Genomic DNA, 22,422 nt, shown 5'->3' with positions numbered 1-22,422 from the left:
ATTCAGGCTTTACTGTACCCTACTGTCTTATCTAAATAATAACCATAGCTTTAAGTTCTAAACTTAAGTGTATTTAAATAATTCTCCAGAAAGCTTTTACTTTGACTTTAGAGAAATGTGTCAATAGTTTCACTTCCTTGATAATGCAATATTCCAAGTCTCCACCTTTGGGGCATAAAAAGAGATAAAATTGAATTAAAAATGGAAATGCTTATTCCCTTTAAAAAGGGATATGTAAAATGATTCATTCAAAAAAGCAGATGCTTTGGTGCATCTACATGTCTGCTTTAAAATCAGTGGCTACTTTACAGAGGGGGTTAGTATAGAGAATCTTAGTTTTAAAGTATTAGGCATATCAGTTAAGTGCATATTTTAAATGGAGCCAAATCATCCTTGACATCAGAAATAAAAATCTTTGAAATTTGATATTCAAATTCCCAGTAATGCAACAACTATTTCAAGTGCAGCATTTCTGGACGGTGAAAAGCTTCATAAAAATACAGTTATGAAGGATAAGAACATCTTATAACAAAGTTTAAGTGTTAGATTCTAATTTGGTCTTTCGTCTCCTCATCTGTTTCCATGTCCCAAACTGGATCAAAATGCACTCTCCTCAGGCCATTAGTGACTCAAACCAATATGTCTGAGTGAAGCCTGTCAGAGTAGAACATGCCTGGAATGCTTACATGTCAACTCTTGCTCTATGGTTGGAAGGCTGATGCTGGATATGCATGCACAGCATCCAGGGATCTCACCCCCAGGATGTATTTTGAGTCCTATAAAGCAAATGAATAAGCTGCCTTTCAAGGGCTCTGTTGGCTTTCTCCGCCAGCGTCCCAAAGAGGAAAATACAGCAAATCCTTCATCACCTTCCTATGCTAACCTTGTTCATAAAGTTATATTTCTATTTATTTTGAATGTGATTTTCATTTTATAATGTGATGAGCTACACATATATATAGATTCACTCTAAGAGTCATGAAGAAAAATATCAGTCCACTGGTCCAGGCTAAGGTAACTCAGGTGGGTAGATGGGAATCATGGAACACAATGAAAAATAATCAATGTACATTTCTTCTTTTATGAAATCTCTTTTTATGTCATTTTCTTAGGAAGCTAGGCCTAGTAGTGGAGAGGCTAATGCATTGGTTGTAGCCAGATGATTACGTATGTTTCACCTTCAAATATGTGGGAAAGAAGGGGCTGGGAAAATGTTCACTTAATGAACAGAGCCAGTGAAGTTTTCTGTGGTCAAATACAACTTCCACACTTAATATCTTCTGAAAAATATTTTAAAAGCTCTTATAGATTCTAGAAGGAACATAGTTTAGTTAAAATTTTACCAAATGGCAACCCTTCTCTCTAAACTTTGAGCTTCTGAAAAATTCTGTTTTTATCATTAATTTTTGCATTTGGCCTTGTTATCTTTTATATCCTAGTGCTCTGACAAGATTTCCAATTCCTTGAAGGTAAGTTCCTTGTTTTATATGCCTTAATATTCTTTATATTTTTTTCTACTTTTAAGATCAGTAGATCTCAAAGAGATCTAGGAGTTGGCTCTCAAATGGTCAATGCACTCTCTGAAATTGTATGTTAACTTTTGTCATATAAACATCAAAATATACAAATTTTTCTAGGGCAGTGTGCACTGACTTCAACAGATTCTCAAAGAGGCCCAAGGGCAAAAAACTAAAGTACAATTGCTTTCATATAGGTGAGGATCATTGAACATTTGTTGAAGGCTGAACAGATATATTTCTTTCATCCTCAGACAAAATCTTTTAATATTTGTCATCTGCCATATATTCATTTATTTTTGTTATTGGTGTTGGGTTCAGAATCACAGAGTGCTAGAGGGGGATAGAATGTTTTAAGTCATCTAGTCCTTTGCTCTTACAAAACAGACAATCAACACCAAGAGAGGTTGCATAACTTCCCTAAAGTTGTTACATTTAATAAGTAGCAGAAATAGGAGTAGAAAGAATATCTCCACAGTTACAGGCTAATTCTGGTTTTGTTATCAGTAAAAGAACCAAGAAAAAGGCAAGCTGCTTGGCAAGACTGACTGCAAACACATGATTTGCTTCCTTTTGCCAGTGACAATATCATCACCATCCTCATCACCATCACTTTCCACAGTCCCATTATCCCCTCTCCAGTGACTCGTGTGTTTGCCCGCAGCAAACAGATGTAATCCAGATCAATTTCCCTCTTTTCTCTCCCCTTCCCCACCAAATAAATCATGTGTAACCAAGATGGAAGGTATCCACTAAGAGACATAACCCAGCATGTTTTATTTAACACACCCATAAGTTTAACCTTCAAAAAAACAATGTTCTAACCTGAATGTCATAGATCATTAAGGGAGACAGGTCTCTCAGAATGAAAGACCCAGGCACATTTATTCCAGTCTTGTAGAGCTGATTATTTACATAGACAGAATATTCAGTGACAACACCATTTGGGTTTGAAGGAGCTGTCCAGATGACACGTACAGCTGTACTGTTGATGATGACAACCTCTGGAGGAAGCATGCCCTGAGGCTCTGGAATTAAAGGAAGAAACTGAATAAACTCCAGCTGCCTCTGAAAAAGCACTTGTTAAACTAAATGCCGATTAGTATTTAGGTTGAGTGAAGGGTTTGTTGCTTATCTGCTTTCCTCTGATGAAGTTATCACAGTCTGTAGTCCTCTGTAAATTGGCTTATTATACTCTCAGTTAGAAACCATGAGAATTGGTGGTAAATGCTTTATACCACCAGCGTAGTGCTAATCTTCAATACTATGTGACCAGTGGGATATGATGATAAATTATTCACCCATCTGCACCACTAACACATATCTATTATTTGTCTTTTTTCCCATTCCTGCACTTCTCCAAACCTCTCAAGGAAGAAAAAAAAAAAAGAAAGAAAGAAAATTTGCTCCTTAAGCAAAAAAAATATAACTCAAATATATCGAGGCTGGTGGAACGTGAAAAATCATTTGATGTTACTAGCTTGTAACTCAAGCAATATGAAGCAATAATGCAATATTGTCATTATGTAAATGATGTGGAATGTTGATTACCATAGGTAATGATGAAATCTAACATTAGAAAAAAAATCTTGCTTGGCGTTAAATTATACAATTATTCAAGCATGTCAGAAATAACTATGCAAAGACCTATTTTTATCATAAGAGCCCATCTTAACTAGTTGAAAAATTGTCCTTGTGATCCATTCTATTTTATAAACAAAAGGTGTCAACCTTTGGCACCACGAAGGGGAATGGGTTCCACACTTAAAGTGCTCCGTTAATGACCTGGAACGCCGGCTTGGAGGTAATGATATTATAATGTTTATCATGAGACTTTAGAAACCAAAAAGATTAGAAAGACCATTCCAAACACATTTCAGATTCACAAGTTGCTTCCCTTGTTTCCTCCCCCTTGCTAACTGGCTTAGAAATGAGTCACAGGGAGTTTTTCTCAGTGGCTGAACTTCCACCTACCATTTCTGGTGACTCAGGGAGGGCCCTCACTGTGCTTGGCTGTCGTCGTGAATAGCATCTTGCTTCTGAGAGCAATTCTTAAAAAAAATGTTTCTAAATGTCACCATGTATTGATGTGAACTCACCTTCCAACTAAGCATACACTGAAAAGAACAGGAACAAACTGGGCTAATATCCCATGATTGGAGCCGTGTGTCGCTGTCTCCACGGGACCACTTATTGATCTGCCACTTGACGACAGCCAGCACTTAAGCATTTTAGCTCCGACCCCCTTCCCTGCAACACCGGAAATTTTATAATGGAAGGATGACTGATCTCAGCCTCAGCGAGAAACAATCAATTGCATTCGCATCTCGGAAGCCGAGCATCCCTTGAAATCTGGACTCACCGCCGTCGCAAGTGGTTGCATGCAGCACTTCACTGTTGATGCTGGCAACTCCGTTGAAAACAGAGATAAAAATCCGATACTCTGTGTTTGGATTTAAGTGGCCAATGACATGAGAGTTTACATCTGGGAGGAGTTTTCGAGATTCATTGGCGGTAGCAGAACTCCAAAAAAGTGTGTAATATTCAACATCACCTTGTAGGTCTTGAAAAGCTGTTAACAATGAACACAGGACACTGTAAATGTAGCTGATATAAAAGGGTCTCGGGGGAAAAGACAGAGAATACACTCTATCATTAGCTATTCCTAGAATGAGAAAAGGGAAAGCTTATAGAATTTTCCTTAGAGGGTTGCTGGGTTTTACCTTTTCTAAACAAAGGTGATTTCACCCCCATCTCATAATTAATTGCACAGAGTCTTAACTTTATAGGAAAATAAACTTTTAAATATTTTAATTATGCTATTGGATTGGCCAAAAAGTTCATTCAGTTAGTGAATACATTGTTCAATAAAGTTCTTGGTGAAAATGAAAACTGTATCTTTTTTTTTTTTTTTTTTGCTGTACGCGGGCCTCTCACTGCTGTGGCCTCTCCCGTTGCGGAGCACAGGCTCCGGACACACAGGCTCCACGGCCATGGCTCGCGGGCCCAGCCGCTCCGCGGCATGTGGGATCTTCTGGGATAGGGGCACGAACCCGTGTCCCCTGCATCGGCAGGCGGACTCTCAACCACTGCGCCACCATGGAAGCCCTGAAAACTGTATCTTTTATTTTCACTTAAAACCAAATGAACTTCTGGGCCAACCTAATATTTATAAGTACACAACTAATCTTTAAAACTTTGATATAATACTTATGAAAGGAAATTGAATAAAATAAAAATATGCAGTATAGGGAAAAACTTCTGTTCATAAGTAATAGTCCTAGAGAGAACTCTAAGCTAATACAAATGAGGGCATGTCCTGACACAGATTCTAAAACCTGAGGAAGTTTTTCACTTGCTAACAAAATCTGCTAAATGATACCTGGAAGAAGGTTTAGATAGATACCCTGTTATGTGCACTGTTGATGTAGCAGAGTGAAGTAGTATGCTCTCCTTAAAGATTCACTCAGTAGGATCCTAGGATGATACTTGAATTTTGATCAAGGCTCCCATCCTTTTCTCCTAGTTCACTGTTGTCTGTATGATGTAGACAAGCTCTTAAAGGGTGCCAAAATCAATCGCTTACTGTCTCACAAATATAACTCATCAATTCCTCAGCCCTTGTCCTTTCAAAGACCAGTTTGTTTTCTTTTTCCTTTCACCCAATTTCTCCATTCTTGCACTAAGTTCTTCTCATGATTTTCCTATTACGATGCTTTAAAAAGAAGACACACAACACTCAGATTTTCTTAGGTAGAAAATAGTATACTGCTCTGCTTCCATTAGCATTATTTTTGAAGACCTTAAGCAGGATCTATTACCTTGATCTGTGTTAGGGTTGGAGGTTGGAATTTTGTATGTAAAAGCTCCTAAAATTGTATGTAAAAGCTTGTGTTAACACTGTCCTGCAGCACTAAGCAAGGATGGGGAGGGAAAGGTGGCATTTCTCTTTATAGTTATTGAAGTACAGTGTCTCTAATATGTGAGATCCTGGCATACGGCCATGAAAAGGAATATGGTTTTGGGAACTGCATGACTTTCTTTTAAGAACCCCTGTTCATTAAGATCTTGGGGTGTCTTACATCAAAACTGAATGCTGGTTTGATTTTTAGTTTTTGTTTGTTTCCTGAGCACACTACCACTTTGGCCTAACATCCAGCAATAGTTAAAAACGTTTGGTACGCCAGTATAGTTGAAAGAGTTTATAGTAAGAGATGTTTAGCAACTACTTTGGAAAACTCTGGAGATTGAGATGTCTCTTTTCTCTGATGTCGTAAAACGTAAGCATCTTTAATAATGAGGTCATTATAATGCATTGTCAGGAACTGGCTATTCATGTCCATTGATATTTTCCCAAATGATAATAGTTGTCGAGTACAGCAAAGTCACTGGTTCTGTGAGGGCAAAAGTTCCTTCTATCATTAGAATTATTTTCTGCTGCCCTACAGTATGATTCCTCATTAATTTATGGCAGCTAAGATATAATAGAAAGTCTGCTAGATTTGAAGTTCTTGTTGTATTTTAGTTTGTTACATGAGCACACCGGTTAGAAATTCAAGCTCTAAAGATATAGTATTAATGAAATGCTTTCAAATTCTACTCAGAAATATAAATGGATTTTACCATGGTTAAATGTGCCTGATATCTCTTCTATCAAGTTCCAGGGAATGGACCTGTGTATATACACTGAAAATATTGGGGCTAGCACCATACGTTCAAGATGAGCAAAGATCATATGACAGTATCTGGATGAAACGTCATTAAATGTCCATTCTTAGCCATGTGCCATACGTCAACCCCTTGAAATAGAACAGAATCTGTTGTCCCAAAGAAGAAAGGAAAAGATGGGGTTCAGTTCCATTGCTTCCATCTTACTCCATGGGATGAGACTCTTCTAACCAGAAACAGGAAGCATTGCTAGGCAACGTGGGCCAGGTTTCTGCACTGCCCTGCCTCTCGCCATCTGCTTCAACATTCCTCTTTCTTCCTTCATTGACATTACAGTGCAGAGTCCAAAACACAGAAAAACAGTAGAAATACATTAACTAGATTAAATGATCTTCATATTCCTAGTCATACTGTGATAAGTTCAGGGAGCTGTACATGCAAAGGAGTGTCTTTTTACATTGTTCAAACAGGGTTTTCAAATTTCAGTGGGCTCTAAGTCAGTGAACCAGCTAAGAAACAGAAGATGCATCCTCATTTCCACTGGCCAACACACAATTCAAGGTTGCTGACCTTGAGGAATGCTGTTAGAATTGAAATAGCTGGAATAAGGAGACGAGCAAATTTCACCCTCCCTGTGGATTGGTAAAAACTGGACCCGAATATATTTCTCTTTTTGAAAAGAGAAAAACATGAATTACAAGGTATAAGATAAGGGAAACACTGTCCAGAACCTCCAAAAGTAGAATTTGTTTTTCATATACTACTTCTATACAAATAAGATGAAAGCTTTATAAAACATTTGCATGATGTTTTTAAAAATAACAAAAGGGGGGCCTCCCTGGTGGCGCAAGTGGTTGAGAGTCCGCCTGCCGATGCAGGGGATACAGGTTCGTGCCCCGGTCTGGGAGGATCCCATATGCCGCGGAGCGGCTGGGCCCGTGAGCCATGGCCGCTGAGCCTGCGCGTCCGGAGCCTGCGCGTCCGGAGCCTGTGCTCCGCGACGGGGGAGGCCACAACAGTGAGAGGCCCGCATACCGCAAAAATAAAAAATAAAAAAAAAAATAACAAAAGGGACATGCCTTTGTGCAAAAGGTGCTCTAGGAAACAGGTGACTGTTTCATGGAAAGATAGACATGAAGACATGAAAATATTAAATGACCTTCTTAAATAAGAAAGGAAAGTAAGGAAACATAAAAACCAATGGCAGAATTAAAATCTACATTGAAAGCGGAAAAGGACAGAGTTAAAAATGTAGGACAGGAAAAAAAGAGGAAAATGACTAAGAAGAAATCAGTGAATGTCAAAATTATAGATATTGAGAATGAAAAAAATTTAATTAACTTGAAAAATAAATGGAATAAATAATCATGGATATAAAATATCCCATAAAACCTGACCCAAAATGGAGGTATATGTCTATAAATTGAATAGATTAATATAGTTTTGGCTAAAATAATGGCAATATATCCAAACACAGGCATATCATGGATCATTATGACATTTCTCAAATAAACTAAAAATTAAAATATCATCTACAAAGGAGAAAAAAAAATCAGGCAAGTTTCAGACTTCTCTGGAACAACAAATTTGGAAGAAAATGGAAAAATTTCAAGAAGTTTTGAGGGAAAATACTTTGATCCAAGAATTCATACACAGCTAAGTCATTATTTATGTGCAAATACAGCAGAAAGATTTTCTTATATAGGTAAAAATTAAGAGAATGTGCAAGGACAACAGACAAATGTTCTTATTTAGGCAGAAGTTAAGAGAATATATAGCTCATTTATTTAACTTATTTAACTTTAATTATAAAAAATTTCCAATGATGTTATCTAGAAGACAAGAAGATGAATCAAGATCCAGAGCTTAAGATTAGGGAAGTTTAAGAATTGATGATAAAATATCAAAACAAGAGAAGTTAATTACGTAAAATGATTATATAATAATTTATAAACCAGACATTGAAAGTGGCAGGTGAGAAGGACAAGGAAAATAACACTACACTAAATTCTTGATCATACATAAAATAGACGCAGAAAAATAAAGAAAGACATCACTAACTACTAGCAGCATTAACAGGCTAAATAGCAATTAAACTTTAAAAATCACTACAGAAAAGTTGTGGTAAAAATCCCTAGCACTCACTTATACCCATGTGTCTCTATTCTTGTCAAATAGGTAGACTACGTTTCCTGGGCTCCTTGCATCTGGGTGAGGTCACGTGGCCAGTTTGTGCCATTTTTGGACCAAGGTGTTAAAGACCAATTGACCATCTCTGATTGTCTCTAGTTTTCCCAGCAAGAGAAGGACCTCAAGGCCTGAAGGAATGTGGATGCACCGCATGGAAAGAGCCAAGGTCCTTAAATGACCCAGGACAGTTTAGAAAGGGATAAGGAAGAGATATAGATAAAAGTCCGAGTTTTGGTCTTGGGTCTTGTGTGAATCCTAGGAATCAAGATGAAAACATAGGAGTAATTATGGGATGGAGGATTTGAAAGGTATTGTTTCACTTGAGACTTCTTGAGTTTGAAGTGTTTTTGTGGCCACCGGGTTTACTTCAAAATTAAAGTGTGAATATCTGAAGTAGAGTTATACATATACTTTGGAGTTAAGCTCTGAATACTAACTTGTGTTTGAAGCAGCAGGATGGTATGAGGATTTCCTACGAGATTATGGTAAATACGTGTACATGGGGAAATATTTCTCAGGTATTCTAATCCTGTTCTCAGTAACCCATATTTTATAGACCACAGACATTTATAAGTAGGTATTGCTCTAACTGTAGCATATCAGGTCAACCTCAGTGAGTTGAAGAAGAGGGTTATAAACTTTGGATAAAATCTTTGCTATTAAATGACATTTTTGCTGGTGCTCTCCATGTACAGGTCAGAAATGTGGTCTTAGGCATAGAAAATTCTCAAATCTAGAACAAGCCCCTCTCCTTGGTAATGGATTTCCAAATACTTTAAAAGTTACTAGATGGGCTGGTTGAAAGTCCTCTTGCAAAAGGATCACACTCTGTATATGCTGTTGGATTATTTTTAGAGATTGTTATCAATATCAGTTATGTCCTCTAGATCTTTATCATCTAGATCAGGGGTCAACAAACTCATGATTTTACCATGAGTAAAATCTGTCCTGTTGGCCAGATCTGGCCTGTCTCCCCTTTGTATATAACCTGTGAGCTAAGAATGGTTTTTACACTTTTAAATTGTTGGGAAAAAAATCAAAATAATAATAGTGTTTCATGACACGTGAAAATCAAATCTCAGTGCCCATAACAGTTATCTATTGCTGTTTTTAGGCCACAATGGCAAAGTTGAGTAGTTACAACAGAGAATGTATATTGCCTGCAAAACCTGAAGTATTTACTCTCTGGACCTTTACAGAAAAGTTTGTGGCCCTAATCTAGAGCAATCACAGTAAACCATTCCATTTAATAGGTCTCCTAATTGATTTGTCTAGGATTTAATTCTTCAGCAGGCTCAGTGGGTGGTAACTTTGTTCCAATATAGAAACTTGGAAGGACCCTATTAAGGCTATTTTATAATAGAAGTGTTTTTCTTGCTCACAGATTCTCAGATTAGAGTCCAGTTCCCCAAGTTCTATTGTGCAGAGCTCTGTGTCATCAACTAAGCACTTCTTAGAAAACCTGAACTTATCACAACTACTTCTTAAGAAAATTTTTACTCTGCCTGAGGGTAAAACTGCTCACATAAAGAAGTGGGTAGAGTCTCCTGAGCTATGAGCCAAGCCAGGCTCCTTATTTTTCCCAGCAAGATATCAGATGCCTTCTATCTAGTTTATGCAACTAAAACAAATACCTGCATTTTGGAACCCACCCTGCCCCCAGCTCCTGTAGCCTCTCATTGTGTTCCAGCTCCTTTCAATCAATAACCTTCCAGAGAAAACTGTATTTAAAGGAAATGTGTATGAAATGTGTTAATTATTCATCATTCTATATTTGGCCATGGAAAGAGGACAGATCATTCCTGCTCTTAAAGTGAACTGATATGGGCAAACAGGGACAGAGTTAGTTAGCTAAGCTACTGTAACCAAGAAGCCCTTAAATAAAGTGACTTAAATACAATAAATGTTAATCTGTATCTCACACAATAGCTTCAAAGTAAGTGAATCAGATTGTGCTCCGTGTGGTCATTCAAGAACCCAGGTTCTTTCTCTTATGTGGCTTTGGATCGCTTAGGGTGTTGGCCATGCCTGCAGAGTTGAAACTGAGAACACTGCAGCATCCACAGTCTAGTCCAGGGAGAGGATGAAGAGAGAACAGATAGGCATGTACCTAGTGTTTTGTGGTTATGACCCCAAAAGACTCATATTTCTTTTCACATTCTATTGGCAGAAACACAGTCACATGGCCACAACTAACTGTAAAGGAGGCTAGTAAAGGTAGTCTAGATTGGTGGACATGCAGCACCACCACTAAAAGGAAAAGGGGAGTTAGCAGTGGTTAGTAGTTCTACCTTCTACCCAAGTCAGTTAATTATAAAGTGAGATTTGGTCTTTATTCATCTTCAGCTTACTGTAGACATGCTTTTACCTGAATGCTTTGAAAAATTATGTCCCATTTTTTTAATTAGAAATGGCTTCACTAATAACCTGTAATGAAAAAGAATCTGAAAAAGAATCTATCTATCTATCTGAATCACTTTGCTGTACACCTGAAACTAATACAACATTGTAAATCGACTATACATCTATATAAAGTAGTTTGTTTTGGAAAAAAAATGACTCTAAATGATTAACATAAAACAAAACAAAACCCAAAGCAAGCCAACAAAAGAAATGGCTCCCCAAGTTTTTTGGTAAAATGCTGCTGAAAGCACTGTAAACATTTTAGAGAGAGAACAATACTTTATACCAATACTAAATGATTACTAAGTGCTAAACATATATTATTTCATCTTTATCATCATATTTTAAGGCAGTTATTATTATTATCTCCATATTCTGAATTAGGAAACTAGGATATAGTGAAGTTAAGTGGCTTGTTTTAGGTCATAGCACTAGAAAATACTGCAACTGGGTGTCAAACATAAGTTTCCCTGATTCCAAATCCTATTTTAAAAATTATTCCTTCATAGGGCTTCACAGAGTTTTGCCACTTTTCTAGTTAGGAGAATTTAAAACACTAAGATAGATGGAATCACCAACAAGAGAGTTAGAGGGTGAAAAATACTCAGGAGGAACTTTGAGAAAGTCTTTGGGCGGGGGCAGGTGGGATGAACTGGGAGATTGGGATTGACATATACACACTAATACATATAAAATAGATAAGAACCTGCTGTATAAAAAAATAAATTAAAATTTAAAAAAATAAGTACTAGGGATGCAACATACACCATGATGATGATAGTTTAATATATAGGAAAATTGTTATATACGCTGTATAATATATAGGAAAATTGTTAACAGAGCAGGTCTTAAAAGTTCTCATCCTAAGGAAAAAAATTTACTTTTTACTATATTTATATGAGATGATGGATGAGAACTAAACTTATTGTGGTAATCATTTTATAATATATGTAAATCAAACCATCATGCTGTATACCTTAAACTTATTCAGTGGTATATGTCAATTATTTCTCAATAAAACTGTAAAAACTTAAAAAAAAAGTTTTTAGGGGATGAGAACAAGAGTAGCTGGTGACACAGGAGAGAGCATTTGAGTAAGGAAGGGTCATTTATGGACCCACTACCACAGAGAAACAGAATAGGATGGCACTAACAAGAGAGCACTGGATTGGGTCATTATGAGAATGATTTCAAGACGACCAAATCAGTAGAATGCAAGGGAAGAAGGTCAGATTACAGTAGGTGCACAAGTGAACGCGCAGAAAGCCAGTGGAAAAGGCGCATCCAGTCTATTTGCTTTGGTAGCTGGAGCGATGGGAGGGGAAGCAGAGGGACAAGGTGAGCCAATGATGGTGGGTGCTTTCAAAAGAGGTGAGATTTGGAATGATGTATATGTATTGCCACCCGAACAAGGTAAGTTGCGACAAGTCAAAAATTCTTCTAGCTACAAACTCTAGTGGTTTCTGGTTAAGGGAGCAAGATGAGGCAGATACTTTTTATGTGGATTTAATTTTATGTGGATTTAAATTTTATGTGGATTAAAATTCTTTTAATGGTGATGTCTTCATACTTTACACATTTTCTGGAGAGTTCAGTGAGATATTATAATACAGGAGTTACATCATTAGCCTTTGTAGTACCAGGGCCCAGGACAAAAAAGTCAGAAAAAAAATGTTCCTGGAAGGAAGAAGGAAAGGAAAGGAAACGAAAGGGAGGGAGGAAAGTAGAAGAGGAAAAGAGAAAGAGGAAAGATGGAAGAAAAAGAGGAAGGGGAGAGATGGACAAGGAGGATGATATAATACAGGATGTGAACGTCGGAAGGTCAGGGGGAGCTCTTGACAGATGGTCACGTGGACAGCCCTTGGATGATTTTTTCCATTTCTTCTTTTTCAGTTCCTTCCTCTCTCACCACCTCCAGTGTTTTCTTGCTCTTTTCCAGCTGTCAATGACCTCGTTAGCGAGGAGACCTCAGAAGCGGCCCTGCCTTCCTACCCCCTTCCCTCGTAGGCATTTTTTACCATTTATTTTAGAGTGAGCAGTCAAAATGGGAAGGATCTCACTAAATCACTCTTGACAAAGTGCTAATAACCATTAAGGCCAAATGCAGGAGAAACAGTCGAAAATGGGATGCTTGAGCTCGGAGTCTGAGTGTGAGAAGTGCTACTAACTGTAATTTGTGGTAAATTATTAAGTGCCAGTTTCTAACTCCTAGGGCTGCATAAACAACTTAAGTGAAGGTATTTTTGTATCTTTTCTTATAAAAGTGGGATTTTCCCCCATTAATAGCATTTATCTTCATGGTATTTCACTTAGGTTGAACTATTATCTTTCATTATGGAAAGCAGGGATAAGAACCTCATGTCTATATAGGGACCAGGAAGACAGGGAGGGTGCAGCCTGTGTAAAGGGGAAACCAGTGCCAGCTGATTATTTTCCCTTCAGCAATGTGGGAACAGTTTCACCCAATCATTGGGTTTTTCAGATCAATCCAAAATCATCATCTTTATGTGAAATCTTCTAATGGTTAAATGTTAGCAAAAAAAATTTTTTTTCAAATGCTGCTGGCAAAACAATGCATGGAGGATGGGAGTAAATATGGTCCATGTGCTGCCAGTTTGTAATATTTGCCATAAAAATGAACTGAACAGATGCAGGGATGCTTTTTCCTCACATGATATCAACACAGAGATGCAAACATTTAAAATGGGTGCTTCTAAAACTTTAATACCTATCTCTGTTAATCTGTGATTGGTAAAAATTTACCAGAGATATTTTGCTATCCAAATGGTGTGCCCATGTGGAGGGTCATAGTTAAGAAAGAATATGTTTTAAAAAATATATTTTATGGTTTTTAATAAGCAAATATTCATAAGCTTATTCATGACTTTCAACCTATAGTTTTGTGCCTTTTAGTGTGTTAGACAGGTCCAATTTTATCCTACAAATCAAGAAAACAACTGAAATTAAACTTGCAAAAAAGAGGTGGCCCTTTCACAGTGGAATGACTAGTTAATTTACTTAGGATAGCAGGTTGCAGGAAGGAAGAAAATGATAATGCAACACACTTTCACAGAGCTGACCCTCTTCGGAGAGTTAACCTTTGTGCTCACAAATAGTTATCTGAAAAATTTCTAAGGTATGAATGGAAATAACAGCAGATTGCATTACCTACATCCTGAAGGTCAGATGTTCAGCTTACCAAGGTAATGAAACTTCAGTGAGCTGCTTCAGATCTATTAGGTTTGTCAGTTTTTATAAGCACGCTTACTTCAGGCATGCAATTATAACATAAAGGACCTATAGTGGTGATAATTCAGCTGCCGGATCTTAACAGAAGTATTCAAATGTCAGAAGCAGGGAGGGCGTCCACCTTTCTAAGTAGGTTTTTAAGATGAATCAGGTATTGAGGGCGAAATAGAAAGAGGGATATGAGTGAAAATATATTATACATAAAAATCCATCTCCAGATAAAAACTTTGTCTTTTTTCCCAGAGATGTCTCAGAAGGTAGTCATAAGCATCAATTAACTTATGTTCTTCCATGTAAATGGTTTAAGAGATCCCAGTAGAGGTGACACAGGTCATTAGAAATCTGCAACCTTACAAAAACCCTAGAGCAATAGTCTTTTGGTAAAAATGGCTTATTTAGTGGCAATGTAGATCGAAATAACCAGTACTAATTTTAATTTACAATTAATGTCACCTAACACTGGTTTTAATCAACAACTGATATAACAGAACAGGGGCAAATTCACTCAAGATGTTCTAAATGAAATAGGAATCACTTCTCGTCTTAGGCTATAACAAAATCAAAATCAGAAGGTTATGATTGCCCAAGCTGGAGTCATTTTACATCTTTTTATGTACTAGTAGATGATTATCCTAGTAGATACAGTTTACTTTTACAAAACGAGTATTTTCATTGGGGATTTCCAAATCAGATATTTCTCAGTATTTGGTAATCGTCTAGCAAGTTTTGATTCAACTATTTGCCAGATCTCAAGTGATCCTTCTAAGAAGGATTACAATACATAGTTCCATGATACAGTCAGTCTTGTTTTTTTCTGATTGTGATAATGGATCACTACAAATTAACAGATCAGCTGGGAAATGCTACTCTACTGACCAACCAGATCTGAAATTTCAGTTATTGTGGTTTCTAAAGTTGCAGGAACAAATTATATCCACATGTGAGCTCTTCTAACTGCCTATGAAGTTGTGTTCTGAATGCGCCCAGGGTGAACCGCAGTGTTATTGAAGCAATAACAGTGATGGTGGCAAGTCCAGTGATGGTGGCCAGGCTTCCTTTTCCTGTATCAAGCTGGAATTCTGGCTGTTACCAGTGCTGAAGACAATTCACTTGGAAAAAAACCATCATATTTCTGCAATCCTAGTAAATGGATCTTGCTGATAAGTGATGAATTATGAGATGGGGGCAGAGCTCTCTGCAGGAAAGTACACAATATTATATCACTATCAAATTAGTATATGGACATTTCTATCCCAACTGGTGTGACAAAAACTACATTCCTCATCCAAAAGGAATGGAGGGAGGAAGGGAAGGCCCAAGAAGGATGGATAAGTGGAGAGAGAACTTCCTTTGAGGAAGAACAGCACAGGGAACTTGGCTTTCTGTTTCTGTCATTTTTTAATGTGTCCATTTGAAATTCATTTTGGTACGAATATGGGAAAGGGGTATAAAGATGTAAGAAGCTGACTTACTTGGTTTAGCCCATCTCATGTCTATGGCCGTGTGGTTGAGAACAATCGCAGTGAGGTTAGCTCCTCTCTCCGGAAGCCCGGCTAACGTGGTCACAGTTGCTTCTTGACTTGGTGTAAAACCCACACTGTTGTGTACAAAGACCTTATACGCATACGTTGTAAACCTAAAAGGTTGTTTTTAAAAAATACATATATAAAATTATCTTTCTGGAAAGCAAACACATTTTCTTTTCCTCACAAAATACAGATTTTCCCCCATAGGATGCACCATTTTCTCCCCCCAATACATTTTCTTTTTTCTTCCCTGCACAAAAAAAGGTAGCATTATTTTTGTAAGTCTCAAGCCTTAACCAGAGTGTTAAGAAAATACGTTATTAGCAATGCTAAGCAAATACTGCTATTTAAAACAAATGTGCTTTATCGTTTTGCTCATCCTTATTGTTTTCAGAAGTGCTGAGGATTATAGCTCAATTCAAGATGCAATTACGCATCTGGTAACCTGCCAGCTTTCTATCTGAATTTGATCCAGTGAGCTTTATGTTCTTCTTTTGGGAAACTCATCCATTTTCAAATATCAGAATCCCTCATCACCATTTTCTTCCTATACTTGTGCTTCTTTCTTATAATCTCATTGGCCGAGAGATAAACCCCTAAATTAAATCCTAAAACTGTGGCCAAGTATACAGCATTCTCCCACTGAGGGTTTTGCTATGGTGAGCTGTATTTTGCCATTGTGAGAACATATTTACTTGAGTCAATATAGTGGAAACTGAGCACTGCTTTTTGGGAGGAGAAAACTGGACATGGTGATGTCATGGTGATGCCATATATTAAATCAGTGATGGGGTAAAGCCACCGATTCCTCATCCTTTTTGGCTCTTTTGGGCAGAAGACTTATCAGGCTTTCTTTTCTGGGTCAGACTGCCTGGGGAGGAAAATCCTATTTACAGACACAGTCAAGCTTTGACTGGACAACAGCTTAGACTGAGAACTTGCTTAAACACATTGTACAACACATGACCCTCCCTGTGGGGCATCCAGTCCTCAGGGAAAACACTAGTCTCAGGTCATCACCTTCTTTGGGTTTTAATAGATCAAGGATGCCTCACATCCAGTGCAGGGCCCAGGGAATTTGTCTCAGTAAGTCACAACTTAGTAGTCATGACAACAGAGGGAGGGTGCCGTTTGCAGGACTGTGCTAAATAACTTAGCCAAAATTATGTCAGGAGTTTTACAGCATTTTGCCACCACCCATGTAGAAGAGGTCTGCTTGCCTTACCTTGTTTCTCACTCATGACCCAAAGGTATTTTTGCAGGGCTTGGCTTCAGCCACATTTAGGATGATGCTCTGCTTATTGTAGCTATAGGTAAAGAATTAGTGATTTCCTTGAAGCTATTTATTTTCTATTTCCCCCAAATAACTACTAGCAACAGATCTTCTACCTCTCTCTGCTTTACCCCCTCTCCTTGTGTCTTTCTTTCTTTTCTTTTGGTTTTGATGCTATAGTGGGTTGAATTGTGTCCCCCTGAAAGGTATGTTTAAGTCCTAACCCCTAGGTCCCTGTGAACATGACCTTATTTGGAAATAGGTGTAATCAAGTTAGCATGAGTTTATACTGGATATGGGACAGGCCTAAATCCAAAGGACTGATATCTTTATAAAAGAAAGGAGAGGGAAATTTTGTTACAGAGACACAGACACACACAGGGAGAAGATATCTATGAGGAGTTGGGGCAGAAATTGGCGTTATGCTGCCATAAACCAAGGAACAACTTTGGCCACCAGAAGTTGGAAGAGGCAAAGAATGATTGTTTTCTAGAGGCTTTGGAGGGAACATAGTCCTGACAGTACTTTGATTCTGGACTTTCAACTTCTAGAGCTGTAAGCGAATACATTTCTGTAGTTTGAAGCCACTCAGTTAGTTTACAACAGCCCTAGGAAACTCATACATATGCTTTCTAGAAAGTGCTAAATAGTCTACATGACAATGACAACTGAAAGATAATAATAACAGTATTTACTGAGTACTTAATATGTGTCAGGAATTTTCTATATGATTAACTCATTCATTCTTCACCATACTATTATAATACCTGCATTGAAAATGAGGAAAATAAGGCCTAAGGAGTTAAAGCACTTGTCCAAGTCATTGAACTAGTAAGTGGGAGAGTAAAGACTCAAACCTAGACAGTCTGATTCCAGAGCCTCCTCTTTTAACCATTATGCTATGCTGCCAGCATCGTAATGATGGTGATGATGATAAAAATAATAACAAACACAATGGTCAGCTGATCCATCTATAGTTGGATGAGGTCATATCACTGAGGCTTGACCTTTGAGTTATTTTTCTGGCAAAGGGGAGAGATTTTGGCTTCTGCATCTAAACAGTCTCGCCAAATTTCCTTTGTGACCACTAGTATGATTGTGAAGGATGGTGAGTCGGGGCTAAGAGGGTAGCAAGTGTGTGACAGTCAAATGAAACACAGCTAATGGCTCACATGGGAACTGAACCAGTGACACTGGCTTCATTAGCTCTCTCCCTGGGTAAAATACTTTTAATTGTGTTTTACTTCCCAAAATGGCTTAAAAGAAATTTAGCTAGAGTCTGGATGCCTAATCTCTCCTGCAATATTTGAATTTTTCTTCCACATATTTACTCTGTGATAAATTTAGTAACCTTTATGGCTTTAAAGTGATATCATTTTTGTGGTTCTTTATACAAGTGGAATTAAAAACATCAGGCAGCCCTGAAATGGTGAATTGTAAATAAGTTCCATGGGGCCTTAGTTCTTACTATGATACTTTAAGCTATTTCATCATAGTTTAGGTATGGTGAAATGATGCAATTTATGTCTGCATAGAAGAAATTTAGGCCATATAAATACATATAACCGGAATGTCCATTTTTAAAGTACAGTTTCCCCTTGGTATCTGCGAGGGGATTGGTTCCAGGACCCCGTGGGTACCAAGATTTGAGGATGCTCAATTCCCTTATATAAAATGGCATCGTATTTGCATATAACCTATGCACATTTTCTGTACTTTAAATCATCTCTAGATTACTTATAATACCTAATATCATGTAAATCCTATGTAATAGGTGAAATCACAATGTAAATGCTATGTAAATAGTCGCAGGCATGTAGCAACTTTAAAATTGACTTTTTGAAAGTTCCTGGAATTTTTTTCCCCAATATTTTTGATTCACAGTTGGTTGACTCATGGATACAAAATCCGCAGATGCAGAGGGCTGACTGTAATATTAACATTTTAGAGTGAAAGATGACTTTAGAGTTTATCTGCTTTAAATAATGAAATACCTGCTACATTTTACAGATAAGAAACCTGAGACCCAGAGAAGTTAAGGGGCTTTGCCTAAAGTCGCACAGCTAGTTAGGAGGATTAGGTGGGCCTCTGGTTTATTCATTTCTAATATTAAATTCTTTCCACTATTCACTATTATTTTATTGAATTGAGAAATTAGTAGGCATTTCATTTGATGTCATACATTTGTTTTTTGCATTTTCTTTAATTTTCATGGTTAAGTTAAAATTTTAAGGAATAGGATCTTGAACTCCCTTAAATGAACTAAAATGTACTGTTTTCATGACATCTGAAACCTAATCTTTGTCAGTAAGTATATATAAGTCTGACTACATGGGTCGGTATATATTTTACCAATTCATGTCAAAAAAGAAAATATTCGTTTGCTTAACGTATTTTGTTCATCTGCTCTAGTATATTGTTTTTTAGGTAGACTTCGGTGTTGATATCAGATGGGACATTCCATTTAGTTAATAATAAAATACTTTTAAGAGAAAAATGCTCCATCAGTTGAAATCATGTAAAACATATGTATATCAATCAATATCTTCCCTAAATACTAATTGTGTTTCTTGGGTATATTTTGAAAAATGTACCATTTCAAACCCTGTAAGACATAGCTTTTGAAATCTGCTAAGTGAATGAAAACTTATGTTAAGTCTATGCTGTAACCAGTAAAACCAACTGTTTGAAGGTCCATTTAGGAATACGAGGCTGTTACAATAGTTATCCCCTAACTGATTAATTTTTTTGAGACTGTTCTCCAGCCCCTCCTTTCATCCACACACAGCAAATGGTAAATTTGTTGTGTAACAGACATGACTCTGGTATTTCTTCCTTGTAAAAGATCATATATATTAAAATCTTATTTATGGAACGAGACTCATTTCAAGGTTCAGTTGTTATTACTCGAATTAGAAAACTAGATTCTGTTTAGATGATAAAGTTTTTAATCTGTTTGTTTATTGACTAGGTGATTTTATAAATAAATGAATGGCTACTTCATAGTTCCTAAAGCATTCAGTCTCATAACTTTCAGGTCACATATAATTTGGTTGGCTAGTGTCACGAAAATCTACCTGTCCAATAGAGAAATGATCCTTACTGAAACTTAGAAAGATGTTTTCTTTCTTACAAATTATATTGCTCTTTTATGTTTGATACACCATTGCTTCATTCATTCATTCAAAAAATATTTATTAGCACTAACAACATGCCAGATACTAAACATAGTGAATGTAATGTCTGTCCTGCTGGAGTGTGTGTATGTATGTGTGTGTGTGTGTACATGTGTATACTTATATACATATTTACAGATAAATGTTTTTCAATGAGAACCTCTAAAACATATATTCATTTATTCCTTTTTCTTTCCATATACATCACAGCATCTAATTTAACCTAATCTAGTCAGGAAGTCTTCACAGAGGAGATAACATTTGGGCTAGGTATTGATGACAAACAGTAATTTGGCCAGTGGAGACATTAATTTAGCCAGTAAGAAGCATTATTCAGGGCAAAATGTGTGGAAGGCTTGTACTTTGAAAGGGTCTGATGTGTTTGGGGAACCAATAAAACCAATTCTTCAGTGCAGCTACAGAATGCCTCAGGTTATTTTCATCAGAATTAAAAATGTGTCAACTTTATTGATGTCCTAACAGAATTCACGTGTCAATACTGTCACCAATATAAATCATGCTTCCGAAAATGCAGGCTATTCAGTTCCTCCTTCTACTAACTCTTCTTCATATCCACCCCAATCCAGCACATGCTTGAGTCCAACATTATACACCAGAGGATTTGAGAAACCTCTGATAGCATACTGTTCCTTACACCCTCAAATCCTTTTGTGGGAATAAATAAATAGGCAAACAAAAATGCAACACTGTTTCCACTGCTTAAATCTGTAATTGTTTAGATTTTCCATTGATGGTGGATACCTTTTCTTTTCCTCACTTATTTGTTGCTGAAAGATTTTTTTTTCCTAAAAATTCTGCTGAAAATTTTTGCTTTTGGAAATTGAAGAGTAAAGATGATCAATCATCATTGAAAGTTCTTATGATACTTTTTAGATTGTGAGTGAAAGTTGCAGCTGTCTATTCCTGTAGCTATCTGTACTTATGCTACCAGAATGTGGCACCTAAAATAACTTTGCTGTGATTTCTGTCTTTGTTCTACTATATCATCAACATGAGAAAGAAATGCAAACAAATAAATTAGATTTCTTTCTTTTTTTTTTTTTGAAGAAAACATTAGGCAATGAAACCTCCTATGAAAAAATGCATCCTCCCAGATTTAGAGGTTCATTTTCTTTTTTGAGGTAAGTTTTCATATGATGACACTTAGAAAAGGAAAGCATGAAGTAAATTTAGAGCAATGAAAAAAGAGCACTGTGACTCTACCATGTTAAATGTGAAACAGATATATTGTTGCTCATTTCGAATTAAGTACTTTGCTAGGAAATGGTACACCAATGTTGACAGAAGTTGGCTTTCATTTCTAGACCCAACTTTTACTCACATTATGGTATTAAGCAAGAAAATAACAGGCTCTACCTCACATTGGTGGTCATGGAAGAAGGCCTTCCTTCTAACTCACCCTCCATGTTTATGAAGTTAATTTCTTTACTTAACAGCTACAACTTGAACATGTTTATGTTATAGGAGAACATGTGTCATGGAGCTGACCCAGTCTTTCCCTATTAGCAAAGCAGAAAATGTTACTTGTGCACATTTAATCTCATTACAAAGAAGGGGAATGAATGTCACACTCTTTTGAATATCATTCCCCAGAAACTATGTCCTCTTTCAGGGTTTGAAACATTTCATTTTTGTAGGTTAAAAAATCAGAATCTATGTCAGTAAGACTCAAACTTAGATTTTATGGTATATTTATCTTAAGCATTCAAACTTGAAAAGAGTCAAGTCCAACCGTTCTTTGAAAACCAGATGAAGGTCTATGAATTTTGAATGCTTTCATTTAAAGATAATGCAATTAGAGGATTCTTGAGAACTCAAATGAAAGTCTCTTTCCAGACTGTCACTGATAAAGAAATACTTGTAGGAGTTCATAAATAATTGAAAGGAAAAGGAGTGAGAACATGCCTCCCTTCATAAACTCAATGGCAGCTAAGTTATTATAATCTACAAGTCAACATTTTCCTTAAAATAGAGCCTATTATTTCTCATAGCTTGTTCTTCCTTTGTCAGATCCAGAACAGAGAGGCGCTCATGCCATCACTGTGTTTGCAGTAGTTTTATCTGATCACCCAGGAACCAAGGCACAGTGAGATCCTGAAAATCCTAAGCGTGGATTGATGCTTAAAATGAAGGTCGCTACCCTTTTGTTAAACCCAGCCTGACTCACCGCAGCAGCATCAGATGACAACAGCACATTTTCCAGGTTTTCCAATTGATAAAAATGTCAGGAAACCCAAGGTTATGGTTCCCCTAACAACCATAACTTGGCCACTTTGCACAGAATGATTAAGGAAGAAAAGTTAGAAACTGACAAGTAGTATAAACCCACAGTTACACTGAGTTTGTGTCTACACAGACAGAGCAAAATTCAATAATTAGGCAACTAGCTGGGTAACTCA

General features: G+C 37.0%; 1 protein-coding gene across 1 annotated transcript in view; it reads right to left on the bottom strand.

The window, feature by feature from the left end:
* Positions 1-22,422, bottom strand: part of USH2A (usherin) — a 790,488-nt gene that overhangs the window by 218,367 nt on the left and 549,699 nt on the right. The window contains exons 43-45 of the mRNA XM_060088664.1: positions 15,500-15,663; positions 3,880-4,089; positions 2,343-2,545 (exon numbers count right to left, since the gene is read on the bottom strand). Of these exons, the coding sequence (XP_059944647.1) occupies positions 2,343-2,545; positions 3,880-4,089; positions 15,500-15,663 (577 nt within the window). The remainder of the gene's footprint in view (positions 1-2,342; positions 2,546-3,879; positions 4,090-15,499; positions 15,664-22,422) is intronic.

Source organism: Mesoplodon densirostris, chromosome 2 (genome assembly GCF_025265405.1).
Source record: "Mesoplodon densirostris isolate mMesDen1 chromosome 2, mMesDen1 primary haplotype, whole genome shotgun sequence".
Lineage (NCBI taxonomy): Eukaryota > Metazoa > Chordata > Mammalia > Artiodactyla > Ziphiidae > Mesoplodon > Mesoplodon densirostris.
Note: the sequence above shows the minus strand (reverse complement) of the source record. Positions and strands in the feature narration are given on the sequence as shown.